Consider the following 20,667-nt stretch of genomic DNA (forward strand, 5'->3'; position numbering starts at 1 on the left):
CGGTGTAACCAAGCATCAGACAGCTTATTCGATACTTCTTATGCATATGATCGTCGGGATATAGGTTCTTGTTGATGTTTATCGATAATGTACACATGTCCAACATACGAATTGATCATAGCCATATAAAGCATGCCAAAAAAGTAGCGAAGCAGCTATCTTTGCGTATTTCTACTTCAAAACTATTCATAAAAATTCATAAAAATTCGACGACCTAATCACTGTAACTCCTTTCTCATATGTGCACCCTTGCACGTGACTGACGTAATACTCAGTAATAAACGATCTAGGAGTGTACTTCAAAGTTGAACATTCTATATTTTTCACTGTAAAAGTTAAAAGCGTGTTTTACGTGGTCTGTGGGACGAATGTTTATGAATCTAGGGCTAAGGGGCTGTCAATCCTGCCCCTAAAGTACTCTAAGATCCTGTCCCTGCGCGCTGTACGAATATGAAGAACGTGCAAGTTCGTTTCGTAAAAACGTAAAAAAAACAGCAAATTGAATCAAAATGAACCAGAAAATGGGAAGGTTTGACATTTTAAATTTTGTAATAACTTTAATGTTCCTGATAAATGCTGATGAGCAGAAAAACTTCTTTAATGTTGTGAAATAATCGAATAGCTTTGTATTTTTTTCATGTTATGTAGTACAATTAATTGTGCATTGAAATGCATAAAGGATTAAAAAACATTTTTAATAAAAACTAGTTTAAAGAAATGTTACGGTTCAGAAAATAAACTTTAAAAGAAAGATTTACAACTTACAACGCATTAATTCTACAAAATGTTTAATGCTCAATGCTTAGTAATAAAATTGGTTAAAATGGCACCATAAAACTAACTATAAAGTTAAGAGGTGTTATTAAATTTTATTTACTTTTAAAAAAGTGCATCCCGTGACGTAGGTACGATCATAAAAAATATTTAAAAAAAAAACAAATTTCTATTGTCTTGCAAAGTGTGATTTTAAACTTGTATTTAAAATTTACGTTATTTACATTATTGGTAGTAAAAAATACATGCGCACTATGCACCATTAGGTGCGGAAAAGAAATTATGATGATGAGATAAGCTACATTTACAGTGAAAAGAAAGGGTAATTATACCTTTACGCAATCGGTACACTTATTCAGTGAACACGCAATTACGGTCCTATGGCACGGAATGCTCTCCCGGCAGTACGAAACTGTTAGAGTGAAGTTATGTTTAGAAAAAAACTTGAAAACCACCTGTGCCTTAAATTATTTGTAAACATCCTTCGCACGTGATAGCGAAATAAATTGTTTTACTGAGAAGTTTTATTTAAATATTAAGTCAAATTGTAATCATTATTTATGATCATTTTTGTAAAGAACCTTTAAGGTATATTACGAAAATGGCGCTACATAGTATTAATAACGTAAACAAAGATTTTTTTACAATTTTGTAGGAGTATGATAATATATTTTTAACTTTCAAGTATTTTAGATTTACATTACATATTTTTTTAGCTAAGGAATTTTTTTTTGTCAAAATTTTGTGTCAACCTTGTAAAAAAGCTTGTACCCAAGTCTTCTGCATGAAAACACACTTACATTAATCCATATTCGCACATGAAACAAGTTTATACTCGTAGACCTTTAAGGGCATACGAGCATTTGAATTTGTATGCAAGACTTACATTACGTTGTAGTGGCCTAGTAAAATATATTTCACGGCAATTTTGTGGGGAATCCATGACCTTTTCCTGTAGCCAAACGCGTAAAAAATTCACTACGTGGGTAACTTCGTAACAAAGAAATTTTCGTGAGCTTGCATGGTTGTATTTTTAACTTTTATTCAAGATTATTAACTCTGAAATATCTCATAGAGGCGTACCCTCCCCACCCTCGGCCAGTGAGGGTGGCATGTCCAAACGGTGGAGGCAAGGCATGACAAAATGGCCTGCAGACTCCGAAGTCGTATCGCTTCACTATGGTTGTCCTCTTCCGACTTATAGCGAAACCTATGGCGGCAGGGACCATCCCTCTCCCGCGCGTAGGGGATGAATCTCGGAAGGGAAACTGACTAGAGAATCGGCATTAGTTCACTGATGGTGGTAGATAACACTCTTAAATTTCGGTAACGTGATTGCAACACGACACAGTTTGTAACCGTGTCAAAGATTTTTTTAAATAGCTTATAAAGTACCGATTTTATCAGTCGTATATAATATTTTTCGCGTGTTTTCATCTGTATCTTTGAATTTTTTTACATGCATATAAATTTTTAGTATGAGTTTTATAGTTTTTGTTGATATCTGTTTCTCAGTTTTTGACAGTTAAACTCTGATTTTTTATTAACTTTAGTGTAATGACAACTGTACTTTGGGATAAACAGAGAACTGCACCTATCAGGAGAATGGGAACAGGTAGCGAACCATTTTTATTTTCCTTAACGGCAAAAAGGTGTTTTTTTTTAATATGTTTGTAATGTGGATATAATCATTTTAATGATATTTCAAAATATATGTTGTGGCTGAATATTGATGAAAAAAAAAAAATTGTTTTTTTAATTTTAAATATTACTTATTTTTATGTAAAGCATTTAAATTTTCAATAAAGAAGTTCAGCGCTATGATAAAAAATATGTTTATATGACTTAGTATATTTCTTTATTCTGACATCTATTTTTTAATACTCGCGAAGTACCTACAAGATATCAACCTCGTGTAAATTTTTCAACAATGTTATTATATTTTAGAATCCTAACCATTAATCATGAATAAAAACATATCAAGTAGGTGCAATATTTCTTGCGCACTTGTCGATTAAACCGTGAGACCTAATAAACGTTTTATTTAAAAAATAAATAAATATTGTTCATTTCTCTCATAAAAATGAGTTATTAAAAAAACATAGATGAATATGTATTTATTCAAATATTATTTTTAAAATTTGGCTTCAAATTGACTAGGTAATTATACCTAAGCTTCAGTAAAGACTTTATTTATTTCTGGAATTTCTAGAAAATTATTACGTTAGTAGATAATTTATATATTTTAATAGTCATTTAAAAATAAATAAAATGTTTTGATTTTATCTCATTTGATAAGAAACAAACACGCTTAACAAAATATGTAAATAAATATCTATCATTTCAACACAAGCATGTCGATTTTATCTATTATATGAAGGCAAGGATATCAGAATAAATACCAGGAATCAATCCTGGGACCTCAAATCTGACGCGCTAACCACTACACTACGAGGTGGACTTACCTCCATTCGATTTCTGTGAAGTCAGGTCCGGGCAGATAAAAAATTCAGTTTTGTCTGTGAAATATAACCAGAACCCTGGACGAGTGTTTTTGACTCGATGGCTACTCTCGGGTGAAAATCCTGAAAGGGGAAATCGAGTAAAGATAAGTCCGCCTCTTACTATAGTGGTAAGCTTTCACCTACCATGTTTAAGCTTCTAGGTTACATTCCTGGCACGGTAGTTCAACACCGCAATATTTCATTGTTCCTAGACTGGCTCGTTAAGCGTAAGACTGATCATCTAGCCTTCTAGGTAAATCACCTAGCCTCCTACTTCACAAAGGTAGACATTTAGCACGTATTTGCTAATAAATTTGTGTGAACCACTTTAATTTTCAATTATACGTTGACCGGTTTCGAGGATACTACCTCATTATCGGGATTTATACTTATAAATTATTGTTTTTAATGATAAATAAATATAAAAAATAAATGTAAATAATAATAAATAAATATAGATAAATGTAAAGATATGAATATATAATTTTATCATTCTTTATTTTTTTTTACTAACTGAAATAAATATATTCTAACCATTGGGAATTGCTTCTGCCACTATGATTGCATCGTCTGCGTAGTACGTGATGTTAACGACCTTATCTCCCTTAGTTCTAGATCTACCACTTCCTCCATTCTTGAAAGCGTTATTATATGATTTTCCGAATGTTTGAGTTTACTGTTTACCATATTGATGTGCCATATATACTCGTATATATATATATGTATTTTTTTTTTTTTAATACTTTTTATGTTTCTGATCCTATATTTCTGGTGCTATACTCATGTGTCTGTGCCAACTAATTACTGGTTCCATCTCAACACAGGACTTTTAGTCCCACGACGTTGGGACTTATGTCTCAAATAATGGACAGTAAACTTATGTTTGTAAATAAATACATATTTATTTTGTTTGTGTAAGAAAATGTTTTTGGTTCGTGAATTGTTGTGTTAAACTTCTTTTGTTTCTTTGTTGTTCTTAACGTGTGCTTTTTTTTATGTTCATATTATTTAAGTCCCGAACTGAGTTGTAGAAACTCCTGGGAATGTACATAACTCATACGTATTATACTTTATATTATATGATTAATAAAAAAAAATGTATAATAATAAAAGTACTGATGATATTGTAACCTCGAAACCGTTCAACGTGTAATTGAAAATTAAAATGGTTTATACAAATTATTTTTATGGTATTTATTTTGTCATGCCCGGACTTAATAGATCTTCCGACAAATATCCCAGTTATGATTTCTTTGAAAACAAGTTGTCTTCTTTCATGCGATCATCGAATAAATATCAACTATTATCATCTCTCTCCTGCTTTTATTCCCACACAGTCCATTTTTTCCCCGTCTCTCATATCAATGATCCTATATTCTTGTACTTTTACTTTATAATATTATGTCTGTTATTTTCTTTCTATTTTATGTTTTATGTATACTGTTCTTTAAAATGCCATCTGTGAGTGTATATAAACAAATGAACCAAAAAGTGTTTATAAGCAACTTCGAAGGCGGTTAAAGAGAATTTTACCCATACTAAAAAATACCGTGTACCGAAGGTTATAATGTTTTGGCCTGAATATTTTCCAATGCTAAAACCTTATATCCTTTTTGATTTTTGTAAATTTAGATGTGGGCTAAATGCTAAATGCTTATTTGTTTGGAATATTCAGGAATCACGAGCAAATTCCTTCATAATAACAAAAGAATGTTGGCGGTTTTGTTTTTATTTTAAATTTAGCACCGATAGAAATGTTTATATTTTTAAATTATGTTTTCCAGTTTTAAGGTTCGTTAATAATTTGGTAAAGTTTGTAGCTGACAGTCTCGGGTTCGATTCCCGGTAAGGTTCACATAAAGTATTAAAAATGTGAGGCAAAAAACTCGTCATATTCCTGTAGTACAAATGATCGCTGATACTCTGCGATTGGACCAAGTATAAATGCATTTCTATATGCATTGTTAGTGACTTGTACCTAACCTGTATCTGGCGATTATTTCTGCCTTTTTTTGTACCACAACAGGCCTGCAAGCTTGATTACAGTGGTGAATTACGGCGCAGAATACTTCACCCCTGCTCGAAGAAAATATAATTTATTTTTTGTGGTTCCACGGGAAATCGAACCCGGAACCTTCTGTGCCTGAGTCAAGCGTCTCAACCACTACACCAAAAAATGAATAAAAAGCTACTTTTTATTTTGACACCCAAACAGTAAATTTCAGTGTTTTTAAAGACCTGTGAATATTTATGTATGTTCACAAATACATACCATGTGTGCGAGATCAAAATAAATCATCTACGTTTTGATTAAAATATTACGTAATTTAATTTTTTTAAATGATTGTGACGATTGACGAATGATCTATGACAATTTTTGGCTTTAATCAGTGGAACTAAGGGACGCGGAAACGACGTGGCGTGAGTGCTGGCTGGCGATAGGATATTCAGAGCCGAGATTATGAACGCTATCTTCATCGGTACGTATCGAGACGGTATAAAGTCATATAACATCAATATTTTTGTACGAAAATGTGAACGAGTATATTTGTATGAAAATTTAAAGTATCTTCGTAGGTAACCTGTAATTGAACATGTTTTTTAAAAAAAAATAATATGTTATATTTTTCATACTGAAAACTTACTTTTACTTTGTAGATAAAATTGAAGATAAATTTTAACATCCATTAGAATACGGACCCAGGGCCCCGATTCCAATGGGAAGTTAACGGAGTTATCTTCGACTGTCTATAAAGAAAAGCCGATACTTGTGTACGAAAATGAGTTTATTTGCATGAACATTTAAAATATATTCGTCGGTAACCTATAATTGAACATGTTTGAACTAATTAGTTTATTTAAGTACATCCATTCTTCTTCATAACCGAAACTATTTTAATGATCGTGGGTCTTCCTATCGGTTTCTCCCATTCAAAAAAGCCATGTTATTAGGTCAATAAACGAGTATCATGAATGGTAGCAAAAACTTTATTTACTTGTATCACAATAGCCTTTGTCCATTATTGTGATTCGGGTTTGTGAAGGAATGTATGTAGTTTAAAAAAAAATAGTTACAGAACCAACAACCTTTAGGTTTTTTTTCAATGGCATTTATTGTTATTCAGTCAAAAGCTAACATATCTTATACAAGTGTTTTTCATTTGTAATAAGAATGTTCTTTTCCTGTTGGTTTAATATATTTTCCTTAAGCCCTCTCTCAAACAACAATGTAAAGCAACCCACCCTTTTTTTTCCTTTCTTCAGAAAAAAAAACTAAAAAGGGAAAGAAATTAGTGAGATTGCCGTAATCCAGTTAATTCTTTCTCCGTGCAGATCAAGAAAAAAGGGCCTGAGTCGAGATAAAATAACAAACAGAAAATGGAAAATTCGCCCCTATTCCAACTCACATTTAGCAACGCTTTAACTTGCAAAAAACATGCAGCAACACGCTTAGTAGCATCCAATAGACATCTTCAGGTCAAATTTTAAAGCGCGGTTGATAACATAGTGCACCAGCGCAATAAGGCGTGGGTCAAATATGACCCGACCCGTCTTTGAATTCAAATAAAATCGAAGCAGTTTTTGTATGTTCAGAAATTGAAATTTAAATAGTTGAAAGAAATATTCACCTCACGCTCTACTAAACATTCGGCCAAGAAATTGAGGTTTGTGAAATTGAACTGCTTTTTCTATTTAACAGTTTTGAAAAATTTGTTTCTATGAGTCTTTTTTCATAAAATCTATCGTACGAACAAATATTTGGCTAATTAACAGCTCAAAATATCACATCCAAAAGTGTAGAATTAAAATGACAAAGAAAACACCGGTAAAAATCAGCTTGATTTCTGTTGGTCAAGTAGAACATTGTAACATACATGGGCTCTTCAATATTTTTTTGAAAAATGAATGTACAAGTTTAATACTTTAACTTGGTAATTCTAAAAATCGTAATTTTAATTAAGATGTCAGCATCAAAAGCTCTGTTTTTTACCGCCCCAGACGGATAAATTTTCTGCTTTAGTATATCAGTATATTTATAATAGTAGAATAAAGGAGAAATATTACTAGTACTCGTAGATTATATTGAACGTTTACGTGCAAGATAGTAGTGGTAGAAGTTTAGTTGTAGACGTAGGTTTGTCTTGAAATCCCTTCACGCTCCCTTGGCTAGCAGTTTCCAGTTTTCCGACACAAAGTGGCCGAGAAAGCTTTGTGAAGCATTAACTCACAATAGCTGGAACGTCTCAGCCGATCTTAGCTACCAAAACGAAAATCGCCAAGCTCTTTACCCGCAGCGCAGCTTGTTCAAGTGTGTTTCGCGCGATCATAATTTTTATGAACACAATTTAAATCAAATAACAATTTAGAGTATTCTTTAATTAGTTACGTTTTTAATTACTTATCTTGTGCTAAAAAATAAAAAATGGAAGTCCGTAAATCTAAAACCTCAAATTACCATTTTTTACGGGAGAATGTTTAATCTAATTACCAGGGTTCTATCGAGATTAATGTATCTTTTGATGAAAGATATTTCAACAATATTTTGAGTTTGTCCAAATTTTTGTAGACAAGGACTGGATTTGACTCCCTGGGGAGCTGTTTATATTAACATATTACAACATAGATGAAGAACATTTAAGAGAAGGTAATATAGAAGTCTAGGCATCTACAGGGCTTATGACCTGTCAATGGGTCTTTAACTAGCTCTTTAACTTCGCAAACATCAACAGATAAAATAAATAATGGCAATGGATGTTCAAATATAGGCAGAATGGTGAATGTTACACAGTGTGTAAAGTGGCCACTTAAACCAGCCATTGACAGGTCATAAGCCCTGTAGATGCCTAGACTTCTATATTACCTTCTCTTAAATGTTCTTTATCTCTGTTGTAATATGTTAAAAGATATTTCATCAAAAAATCCCAAAACATTTACATTTGTGACATTTGTTGGTTTTAGTGCTTACTATGAAGAATTTATTTTTATAAAATACAGTTAAAATAAAATATTAAAATGTGTTTTGCAGAGGATTTCTTTGAGAAAAAATAAATACTTTACCACTTTGTACTCTAAAAATAACTTGAAAATCAAGACAAGAAAAAAAAGATACTGGTTCTATTTACTATGTTCATTCGTTTATTTACGCGTCATATCTTTTTTGTTTAAAATCACTGCATTGACTTATATCTAGTCGTAATATTTAGATATTTGCAGTTTTTAAAACATAGTCTTCAATTACAATCAAATGCATTTCAAATATATTCAATGCGGAAACAATATTTGTTTTTCTGAACATTAAATATGTCATCCGATTTATTATTTGACAAAATATTAATCGCATGAGTTATTGAAGACAATCAGGGAAAAGCAGTGTTTCCTAGTTAAAAATACTCTTGTTTTGTTGATGAAAATACGAAATAAAAAAATATTTAAAAAGTTTATTAAAAACTACCATTTAGTAAATATATATTAGGGTAAATTTATATATGGCGTAAAGGAAGAGCTGTATCAAAGATCAAAGTATTTAGAGAAAACATTTAAGTTTGTAAGTGAAAATTCTTGATGGAAGTTCATTGTAATTTATTATATAAATAAAAGACGAGTGATACTTTAATCCACAAATTTGGAATACCCAAATTTAGAATACAACTTTGAATTATCTATCCTTACCTCTGTTTTGTATAAATACATTGAACTCCTTAATAAAGATACCAGTCTCGAAGATGTCGCGAAAGTGATGAAACCGGTCACTGGATATTCCAAATTTGTGGATTAAGGTATCACTTGTCTTTTTTTTATATAATAAAAAAGTATTAAGATAACAAAAAGTTAAACAATTATTCGTGGATTTATTAAGTTTGATTGTATTTCAGAGTTTCGCTAGAGAAGCCCTTTAGCTTTTCTGCGTAGAACAAAAGCGTTCCAAATTTTTGTAACAAAATCTCTGACAAAGTCACAAAATGTTGTACTAAAAATATCTAAATGGGGACAAAGTAAATCGAATTTGGAGCAGCTACGATAAATAAACGAGTTTTTAACACATATTTTTTGGCAATGGATTATAAAAAAAAATTACTTGTGATGTTGACTTTACGGTACAATTGATTTAAATACGCTTTAAGAGATAAGGAATATAGATAAACATTTTTTAAATTTTGAAAAGAAAGGGCAGATCAGAAATGCTTAAACGTTTAGTAAGGGAAATTAAACGATTAAGTTAAAATATGTGGCTTTTCTTATTAACAGCGCTGATTTATTAGACATCGATTTAAATATTAATGATGAATTCACGCGTTCATTAAAAAAAAATAGTATATTTCTTTTTCCCGGTTTTCTGAAAAACTACGGTTACTTGGATCACACCGTTTGAGAATATTAGAGATCCCTAAGCCTCGATACGTTTATTTTGTCCGATCTCACCCCGCTAAACAAACACGCATAGTGTCGAAAATCCGCTACAGGCACGTAAGGACAACACTAGGAGTGGGGGAAGGGAACACATGGAGGAGGGGACGAGGGTGCGAATATACACAATATTGGGTTGTTTACAAGCGATATAATGTTTTCCGCCTAATCAACCAACATTTAAGAACACGTTTACAGTATTTTGCTGTCCATCTCGTGGTCTAATGGTCAGCGTGATAGCGCGTACTTGGGTATACTTAAAAAAACTTTTTTGATAATTCTATATCTATACAGGGTGTTCTTTAAACCCTGTCACATCCGAAACCACAATGATCAGTGTGGGCAAGAAGACATATTAGCATATTTAAAAAATATTTAGGACAAAGAAATCTTTTAAAAATAAAATATTTAAAAAAACAAATTATTGCTTACTTCTGCAGGGGAGAAGTGGGGGGAGCGCGGCGCAGTATCAGACTCCCCCCTCCCCCTCCTCGTTTCTGCCCTGCAGAAGTAAGCAACCATTTGCTTTTTTTTATCCATTATTTTTTAAATTTTTATTCGTTCTAAAAAAAAATTTTAATGTGCCAATATGTCTTATTGCTCATACTGATCATCGTGGTTTCGGATGTGACAGGGTTTAATAAACACCCAGTTTGTATAAAAATAAATCACCTACTCGAAAATTTAACAGATTTACGTGCTGTTTTTTGAATTTTTTTTATTTTATTTAAGTTAATAACTAATCTTTTTTTTGTTTTGTACATCATTTTGTAAAAATGACTTAAATTATATTGTTATTGTATTTGTTACAATCAATATAGTGTAAAGTTTCGGCAAACCAAGTTTTGCTAAATTTCCATTGAAAATAAACGTTAAAATGGCATTTTCAAGAAAAAATTATAAAAGCGCCATTTATGAATAATTAATTTTTATATTTTCGCTGTTGTCCCTCTACGGGGTTTCTAGATAACGTTCGGATATTTTTTTAATTTTTTAAATTTTAGTTATTTCTTCAGTTAGCTTATATTACGACGTAGGTATATAAACTAATATTTAAACACTACTTTACTTACATATCAATTACATAATTTAACAGTAAACAAAACATTAATATTTTAAATTCATTCTCTCTCTTTTTCTTCTTCATACGTTCAGGCATCTCTTCATATATTTTCAAGATTTTATTCATAATACAAATTTGGGATTCTGTTTTTATATAAATGGAAAATTCTATCGTTGTTTCTAGTCTTACTTATGAAATGTTTTATTTAACACTATCTTATTAATGAAATATTTGGTCATTCGATTTAAAAAAATAAATAAATATAAAAACAAACAGTTTTTTTTTTGCTTTCCGATTGAGTTCTTTTCGCATTTTTTCTATTTTATTATACCTACTTTTCTTCAACACTATTATCATGGCTCTTTTTTAAAGTTTTGTATTTAAATTTCCGTCATTGGCTAAAAATAATGCTGCAGAGCAGTAATCTACCTGTAAAATAATTATCATAGTTTTATATATGAGTTCTGCGTATTTTTATCTAGGTTATTTCTCTATTATTTTGTTTTTGAAGATATTTTTTTTAAAACTTACTCAAATTTTGCATTCGTAGGTAATTTCGAGTCTAATATTATACCCAAATACTTCATTTCGTGTTTGGAATAAATCATAAAATATACAGTTAGGTAATTTGTATCCTAAAACAAGTAAATAAATCAATGAAAATAATATTAAAAACTCACCGTTATTACAATGCAAAATTATTCACAAAACTCTTAATTTGCTTTTTAAAATATAAAATCAATTAAAATGTCTTCGTAATATTACAACACAATCTGAAAAGACGACACGTTTGAAGTTTTGACTAGATGGCCTGCTTTCGCTTCGATATTTCAATGTATTGTGAAATAATATCGTATCTTCTTCCTTTTAGTGGCTTTATTTTTTACTCTACCAGGGTGTTCTAGCCAGTGCACCATTTTTGCATATTTACACGTGTTTACGTTACATACATACACATATACAAGTTTACATGTTAGTATTTATTACATTCATTTGTCTTTGTCGGCCTCGTGGTGTAATGGTCAGCGCGTTTGCCTACCATGCAAGAGGTCTCGGGTTCGATTCCCGACATGGTTGATATGAAATATTGATTTAAATGGGTGTTTTCACACTAGAACATTTTATAGTCCCTGGACTAGTACCTGAAGCCTAAGACTGATCGTCTTACCTTCATATAACAAAAAATAATCAAGATACTCTGCGATTGATGTACCAACGCAGTGTCCTAAGCACCATTAGGTGCGAAAAGCGGAATGATGGTGACATTTTTTTTGGCCAAGCTTTGAAATGAGCTACCTCTTTATATAAAAAATGCACCTTATCGGGCTACTTTCAAGAAACGCCTGAAACAATACCATAAAAATATATTCTTAAAACCTCTCTTAATTTTTTTTTATTCCTTTTCTTTCCTGGATCCTCTTTCTGTCTTTTTTCAAACTCATAACCTGATCCCACATTCCTCATTCCTCGTCCAATATTACAATCCGCGGTCTTGTCAATTTTTTTTTAAAGGGGTAATATTCCAACATGATAATGCCCGGCCGCAACAGCAAGATTAACCCAAGAAAATATAAGACAGCTAAACTAGGAGATTTTACCACATCTTCTATATTCCCCAGAGATAGCACCATCTGATTTTATTTATTCCGGTCCATGGAACACTACCTGAAGAATACAATTTTCGAAAATGTCGATTATGTTCAAACTCACCTAGAAGCATATTTTTCTTCAGAGAATATTGAATTTTATGAAAAGGAAATTAAAAGTCTACCAACAAGATGACAGAGGGTCCTAGATAACGGTAAAGATTATATAATCGATTCAAAATAAAATTGAATGTAGTTTTTTTTTTTTTTTTTTGCTACTTAAATAATTGATTACTCATGGGTACACCCATAGAATTAATAATAGTCCAGATAGAGCGTAGAATCATATTTGAATACATCGGACTGTGTCCAATAATTCCTCCACTTAGACACACTTTCGCAGCGTGCATACGTTAAGTCGTCGGGTAATGTTGCTTGATGGGGGAAAAAAATAATCATAACACAAATGTAAGGTAAAAAAAGCAATCTGTTCATTTCTCTAAAATTTTATTGTCCACGCGAAAACATTCATTGACACAACAGATTAGATAAATATAGGATTTAATGAGAGTAATTGAATTTATGAACTTTAAACTTTAAATATAAGACAAATTTTATTTGACACAAAACGTATATTTTTATATTATGCTAAATAATATTTGATGTTTTAAAGATAATGTCTTTCAAATGTCCCCCGCGGCGTTGTTTAATCCGAGGTCTAATTTTCATTAGTTCTTTTATAAAATGAGCAAAGTTGGGTAAAAAAAATTCTAGACTGGCAACACGAAATTTCTATTTTGTTTCTTAGATAATCTGACAGATGGAAAAATAATTCAATTTTTAAGTAATTAATTTGCTACTTAAACATTCGTTCGTTAATTACACATGAAATGTGATGCCATCCTGTTTCTTTAAGATTCTAGCAGAACACAACACGGCATAGTGGAATTTAAATCAGGAGTTGCGTACTGAGTGACGTCTACAAAGAAACTAATGGGTCAAAACGTAAACCTACTCATTTATGAGTAGTTGAGTCGCCTTCTGTTTGATGTGCGTATGCGGTTTCTGGACTATTCTTAATTTTATGGGTACACATAATACTTATTATTTGTATTTAAAGATTTAAATAAATATACAATATTATACTACCTACAGTATAGTTACACCATAAATTAATTAATTACGAGATACGTACACATAATATCATGTACAAGTTTTTTAGGTGGGGAGAAATAGATAATAATTCAAAATAGTAGCATAACGTATTTTTGATCAAACTGTGATCTTGATTTTTTTGTGAACGTTTTTTGTTTATTGCTTCTTTTTTCACTCGCTTTACAGGTGACAGACTTCTGGATATTCCGTGTAACGTCTGTGGGGACAGAAGCTCAGGAAAACATTATGGAATCTACAGCTGCGATGGTGAGTATTACTTATAATTGAATACATATTCGCTTTTTTGTTTATTAGTTGGTATAAACCACATTAATTTCAAGTAATTCCTACCTACGTTGATTTATAGAATTCATGTAAATCATCTACCGGAAAACCACATTTTTTATCAGGAATCGAGCGTATTAAAAGAAAAATTAATGGTACTCGGTATGTTCTATCTACTTGTCATATCGACATCATATGATCGAAACAAGCCAATGAGTGACCGCAAACAATTAGTCCGCGTTCCTTACGTCATTTACATTAAAAATAGTTCTCATTTATATTTTAAATAGGCTTCTGTGATAGAAAGCGCCCACTTCGAAGCGATTAAAAACTCTAGTAAATCCCGATTCAAGCAAAAAAAGCTAGCCTAAATATGATTTTTTAATAACTTTTAACCATTTCCAAAACGATATGCTCCATCGTCTGCATTTATCTACTTAGGTAGTACTGAGCGATTACAAGGCCGACTCTCGATACGTTCTCTCAAAAAGATAGTAAAACAGATGGAAAAAATATTATGACTACATTATTTTTTATAGTGGTAACTTTCCAACGCCTACACTCTAAAGATACTCTTATATTTAAATAGGACAGAACCTAGCAACATTATTTTCGAATCTAGGTGTTCTTTTTATTAAACTGACAGTTAGGTCGGAATTTAATTCTACTTCAAAATTTACTTATTTCTTTCTCATAATATTTTTAACAAAGCCTAAAAAAATAAGAAAAGCCTTAAGAAAAAAAGTCTCAACGATAAACAATAAAAAAATTAATAAATCATACTCAGAGGAAAAATTGCTTGGTGGAACAAAATTTTTGATACTTTTAATGCGTAGATAAACGTATCGAGGGGTTCTAGACCCGTCGGTATAAACCGATGTACTTACATAAAAACTTGATGGTGGGGGTATCGGTAGTATATCTTTGTATTTATCTTTAACTTTACCGTCAATGTGAAGGTATGAAGTCTTTATTTTACCATTATGTCCGATTTTCGTCTCACTCTCGAGACTCAAATTTGATGAGACTGGAAGCCTTATTTCGAAGCTCAGAGCTTTGATTTGAACCACAACCCGTCTTATATTGCACCGTATTCATCATCATCATCCCCTTTTGCACCTAACGGTGCGTACGGACAGGGCGTATCTTGACCATTTGTGTTACACGAATGTAAGATGATCAGTCTTACGTACAGGGACTATGAAATATTCTAATGTAAAAACATATACTCAAAATAATTTCATCTTTACCATGTCGGGAATCGAACCCGAGACCTCTTGCCTGGTAGGTAAACGTGTTGACCATTAGACCACGTGACGGCTTTATTAGTATACGTAAATGTATCTACACTTTGTTATATATTTTCCTGTTTTCAGGTTGCTCTGGATTTTTCAAGCGCTCTATCCATCGCAACAGGGTGTACACGTGCAAGGCGGGTGGGGAGCTGAAGGGTCACTGCCCAGTGGACAAGACTCATAGGAACCAATGCAGGGCCTGCAGGCTGGCCAAGTGCTTCCAGGCCAATATGAACAAAGACGGTCAGAATTACTTTAATTATTCCATATCGATTCCACTAAACTGATATATCGTATACAATTTAAAATACTTAAATTTAAAGCAGATTTACGAGTATGAGTAAAAGAGAATATATCAATTGAGTATGCTTCTCTTGGTTATTCTGCTATAGAAAAAGGTTTTTCTTGCCAAAATTTGGCCTGTTGAGTTTTTGATTAATCCACTGTTAGTTACTATAAATGAAAAAACAACCCATTTTATCATTTTTTTACTATAACTATAGATTTTTTACTATTACTAACGATCAAACAACCGAACTTAAGGCCGGGCGTTCGATCATTAGATACAATTTTTAAATCAAAAGCCTTTTTGTATAATAAAACGAATCCTTATTCAAAATTTAAACATATTGATTTTGAATTTTAACTCTTACTAATGGGCCCAAAATATTTTTATTTTATTAAATATTCTATTTTCACATAATTTTTTCAATTTTTTTAAATTTATACTTATACTTTAAATTGTTAATTATTACTAATGATGATGAAAAAACCTTTAAACAGGTTGTACCTAGTTAGGCAGACTAGAAATAATCCAGAGAAATCTGTTACTTAAGTGTTTATGTAGTAGATAAAGTAATTGTTATTTTTGTATATAAACCATGATTATTATTATTATTATAATTAATAAATACTATTTATTACTAATAATTACTAGTGATCAAACAACCGGGCTCTTTTAATTTATTTTAAGCATTTGTTTGCACATTTTTAAAAAACTTTTTTTATTATTACTGAATATCAAAGAAAAAAAGTCGGTGGCGGGTAGCACTTCACTTTTTCATTGAGATAAATGAAAATATTCCGATCGCAACCGGGTGGCTCTCTGAAAAATTAAATGCTCGGGAAAACTCGCCTTCAATCGTATGTGTACGGGACAAAACATGCATAAATCGTTAATCGTGTCATGGCTAAAAGTAATCCGATTAAACCGTTGAGTGACTACCTTTAGAAGTATTGAACTATATTCTACGATCTACAATCTGCATACACCTGTAAATATACTTAAGTGTATTGTTTTTTTTAAAAATGTTTTACCTTTTTAGTAACACCACAACGATGATTGGTTGTGCACTAATCACGTTTTTTTTAAATAACGAAGAACAAATTCTTTTTCGCATTTAATCAATTAATATCCCTCTACCCGTTCTATTTATATCGAAATAACTATGTAAATTAATTTTTTATTCACATTATAATAATAATGTAATAACTTATATTTCCATATAAGTTATTAATTTAAAAAATACTTGGTATACTTCCTCTTATTTATTTTGACCAATTAGCGCTTTCACCCTCTAATAGGCATCTTCAGACTGGTGAATATTATACAGTGTAAGGGTAATTTATATATAACTAAATATTATCTTAAGTTTAGGTACATTTAAAAATAAGTTGAAAAAGATACAATACGCAATATTGCAATGGAACAGAGTGAGACAAATTATTGAAACATGTGTTGGCGGCGGTGTACTTTAAGAAAATATTCTATTATTTGAAATATATTTATTGTTTTATTACAATGTATAGGGTCTAACTAAGGGGGCTAATAAGGGTGAGTTTTTAAATTCTATCTGCTGATTTATTAAAATTCTATCACTATTATTTTTTATCCAATTTATTTCTAAAATTTCTAATCTATCTAACTTTTGACCTTTATGTCCTACATGTAAAATTTTTATGTTTTTTGTTTTATCAAAAGTATGTTTAAATTCATTTAAATGGGATGCATAGTTTAAGCTCAATGTTCTTTCACTCTGTATTTAATAGCTCTCCCGCTAGCTTTTATATAAATTACCCTTACACTGTATAATATTCACCAGTCTGAAGATGCCCATTAGAGGGTGAAAGCGCTAATTGGTCAAAATAAATAAGTGGAAGTGTACCAAGAATTTTTTAAATTAATAAGCTTACATAAATAATGAACGACTTACTGAAATTGAACATGTTAAATACATAAGACTAACAATAGACAGACAATTGACATGGACAATTCGTATCGATAATTTAATTAGCAAAGCCTTTTATAAACATAAACATAAATACTTTTAACATAACAGTGTTCTATTACAAAATTATGAAATAATGTAATAACAATATATCTATACATATTACACAGTTGTTTTATACATTGTTCTATATAACAACTTTGGAATTTTAATATTTAACATACTTAGGTTAAAAAATAATAACAAAAATATAGATAACTCGAAGTATATTCGAAATAGCAAAAATCAACAATCATTGATTTGTTGGTATTGTTGCAATGTATATTGAATGCCCTAGGAATAATACTAAATGTCTCCTGATAAGAGCTCAGGGGTGCTCACCTGTTTTAAAAATAAAATATAAAAAGAAAGAAAATAATCCTTTTTTTTTTTTCTTTTTTTTTTTAAATGTTTAAATTTTAAAAACTATTAAAAATTAATATCCAGTCAAAGGTTTATAAGTTTATTTGTTTTATACATTTATTTTTTTCTTTTTACAAATTAACATAAATACTAAAACAGCAGTCAGAATCCTAAACTATTATTAACGCATTTTTTTGCACAGGGATAGCCGAAGAGGTGAGAAGTAAATAGGGTACTTATTTTTTTATCATATATAAGGTGAGACATCAATAAAAGATTTCTTCTTCCTCTTCACGTGTCATGCCGGATCCCCCCGACGTTAAAAATCACTTTAGCTTTCATATCCTGAACAGTGCATAAACAGCTCCTCCACAGTTCTAATCCTTGCCCATGCTCGGATGTTTCGAAGCCAAGAAAGCTGTTTTCTTCCGACCCCTCTACGTCCCTCGATCTCCCTCTTCATGACAAGCTGAAGTATGGCATATTTAGCACCTCTCAACACATGACCAAAATATGAAATCTTACGGAGCTGAATAGTGGTGAATAGTTCTCTATTAGTATTGAATCTACGTAATACTTCATTGTTGGTTATCATATCGGTCCAAGATATTCTTAACATTCTACGGTGGATTCACAATTCAAATGCTTCAGAGGTGGTTTATAATATTAACTTTAAAATTCCACGCCTCTACACCGTACAGTAAGATAGACCATAAAATATAACATTTGACCATTCATTGTCTCAGATTTCATTTTGTTAAATGCTGTTCGGGCTGCTTCTATTTTACATTTTATCTCAATGTCGGGGTCTGGATTTCAGTGAAGATAAATTATTCAATTTTCTATAATTATTGACTTGCTTTTTCTATGGTTAGCTTGGTTTGCTTTCCGTTTTAGTTTTGTAGTGGGATTTTGGATTTGTGAACAAAATAGTAATACTACGTTATCATAGACTAACACATCCCCATATTTTTTTCATAGTGACAGTTAGAGGACCGGCAATCGATACGAGCTACTTTCTCTCTCGAAAAAATATATTCTTATAGCGGGAAAATTCTTAATTATAACCTGACTAATTTCTCCCTAATACAATGCAAAGGACATTGCGTTGCTAGTACTACATTTTTAATTTTTTTTATTTTAAAATTTCAGTGAAAAACCCTTACGAGCTACATACATTTAACAAAATATTTTTTGAAATTCATATTGTACTCTTATTGATAATATTTTTAACATCTTTTGTTAAGGTTGTCTGGTAATTTATTGTATGATTTCAGTCCATGGTTTATTAGTATCGACTGTCCTTGTCTCGTTTTAGAAGGTTGTACATGATATTTTTATGATATTCTCGTATTGTGTAGATGTTTACTACAATTTTTTTCAAGTTTTAGTGATTCGCCTACAATAACATCAGTGGCTAATTTATGAAAAAAAATTAAGGATTCTAGTTTTAAAAGTTCAGTTACATTTAATTAGTTAGTTTGTTTAAAAAGTTCTTTGGTTGCTATTAGATAGAGTAGGTTATATACTAACTTTAATATTTTATTTTGCTATCTTTGTAGTCTGTTTATGTCATTTTGATTTTCTGTTCCCCATAGTAGTTGCATATAATATATTTTAGTTTTTACATAGGTTTCGGAAATTAGATTTTTTTCCGTTTTCGGAACAAAATTTTTGATTAAAAAAAAAGACCGGATAATGTCGCCACTTTGCTAATTAAATTGTCGATATGAATTGTCCATGTCAATTGTCTGTCTATTGTTAGTCCTATGTATTTAACATGTTCAATTTCAGTAAGTCGTTCATTATTTATGTAAGCATCTACTTTATGTCATTTTTTTCTAGATTCAAAATGGATAATATTGCATTTTTTTCATTAAGTGTAAGTAAGTTTGTGTTTGTCCATTTAGTCAACATAGTTAGGTCTACGTGTATGTCATTGTTTGTCAATACGTCTGTTTGATTTTTATAGAATAGTTTAATGTCGTCAACATACATAATAAGTTTTCCTTTAAAATTGTACAAGGTAAAATTACTAATATATAAAATATATAATAGTGGACCCAAAATAGATCCTTGTGGTACTCCAAAATTTACTGTTTGTATTTTACTATTTTTTCATTTATAAAGTTATACTGCTTCCGATTTGTTAAGTATGATTTTAGTAGTTAACATTCTTGAGATTTTACTCCAATATCATTTATTTTTTTTATTATGATCTCAACATGAACCAGATTTTAGAAAGGCGTCAATAAATTCAATTTTAGAAAAAAAAGTTTATTTTCTACCCCCTTCAATAAAGCGCGCTCGCTGCATTTAATATTCAATTAGGAAATCATTATTTATATCAACCCCAACTATTAATCCCTTCCCACTTGATAGAAGATAGACTAATTTATCTAGCAACCGTATTCGCGTGATGTGTTTAATATATCGGGGGTCGTTCGATACGCATATAGGAACGTTTGATATAGCGCTGATCCAGAGTACCAATGACCCGCGGCGATTAGTAGAAAATAGGGACCGGCTCGCGTCGCGAATAGGACCAATATGTTATTTAATCGGGATAGGGGAAGAGACAGAAGACCAGAGATAATCGAATCTGTTCGTCCATGGCGTGTTACAATCTCCAGGTACGAATAATAGGGATGCAACGCAATGCATCGATGTAGGCCTGTTTACAAAAAATGCCACAGCCGAACAAATTTCGATTACGGAAATACGAATATATTTTCAAATTACAAAAAAAACGCATTTGGGGGTAAGAAAAATAGCATCAACGTATCAAATAAAATTGTGGTTGCTATATATTATATTACTTGATTTCAAGCCATCAAACTGAAATGTTTAATAAACAAAAGTGGGCATTTTCGGCATCTTCTGCTCGCGTTAAACCGTGGAAAGAAAGGAGAAAACAGACACCTAAGAAGAATACCTAATCCATCATCATTCCCTTTTCCCACCTAATGG

General features: G+C 31.1%; 1 protein-coding gene across 1 annotated transcript in view; it reads left to right on the forward strand.

Annotated features, from left to right (window-relative positions):
• Positions 1-20,667, forward strand: part of LOC148283775 (protein dissatisfaction-like) — a 126,752-nt gene that overhangs the window by 46,920 nt on the left and 59,165 nt on the right. The window contains exons 2-3 of the mRNA XM_088243284.1: positions 13,674-13,754; positions 15,149-15,310. Of these exons, the coding sequence (XP_088099410.1) occupies positions 13,674-13,754; positions 15,149-15,310 (243 nt within the window). The remainder of the gene's footprint in view (positions 1-13,673; positions 13,755-15,148; positions 15,311-20,667) is intronic.

The sequence above is a fragment of the Micrasema longulum genome, unplaced genomic scaffold, assembly GCF_059751315.1.
Source record: "Micrasema longulum isolate JH-2025_06_02 unplaced genomic scaffold, ASM5975131v1 h1tg000198l, whole genome shotgun sequence".
Classification (NCBI taxonomy): Eukaryota; Metazoa; Arthropoda; class Insecta; order Trichoptera; family Brachycentridae; genus Micrasema; species Micrasema longulum.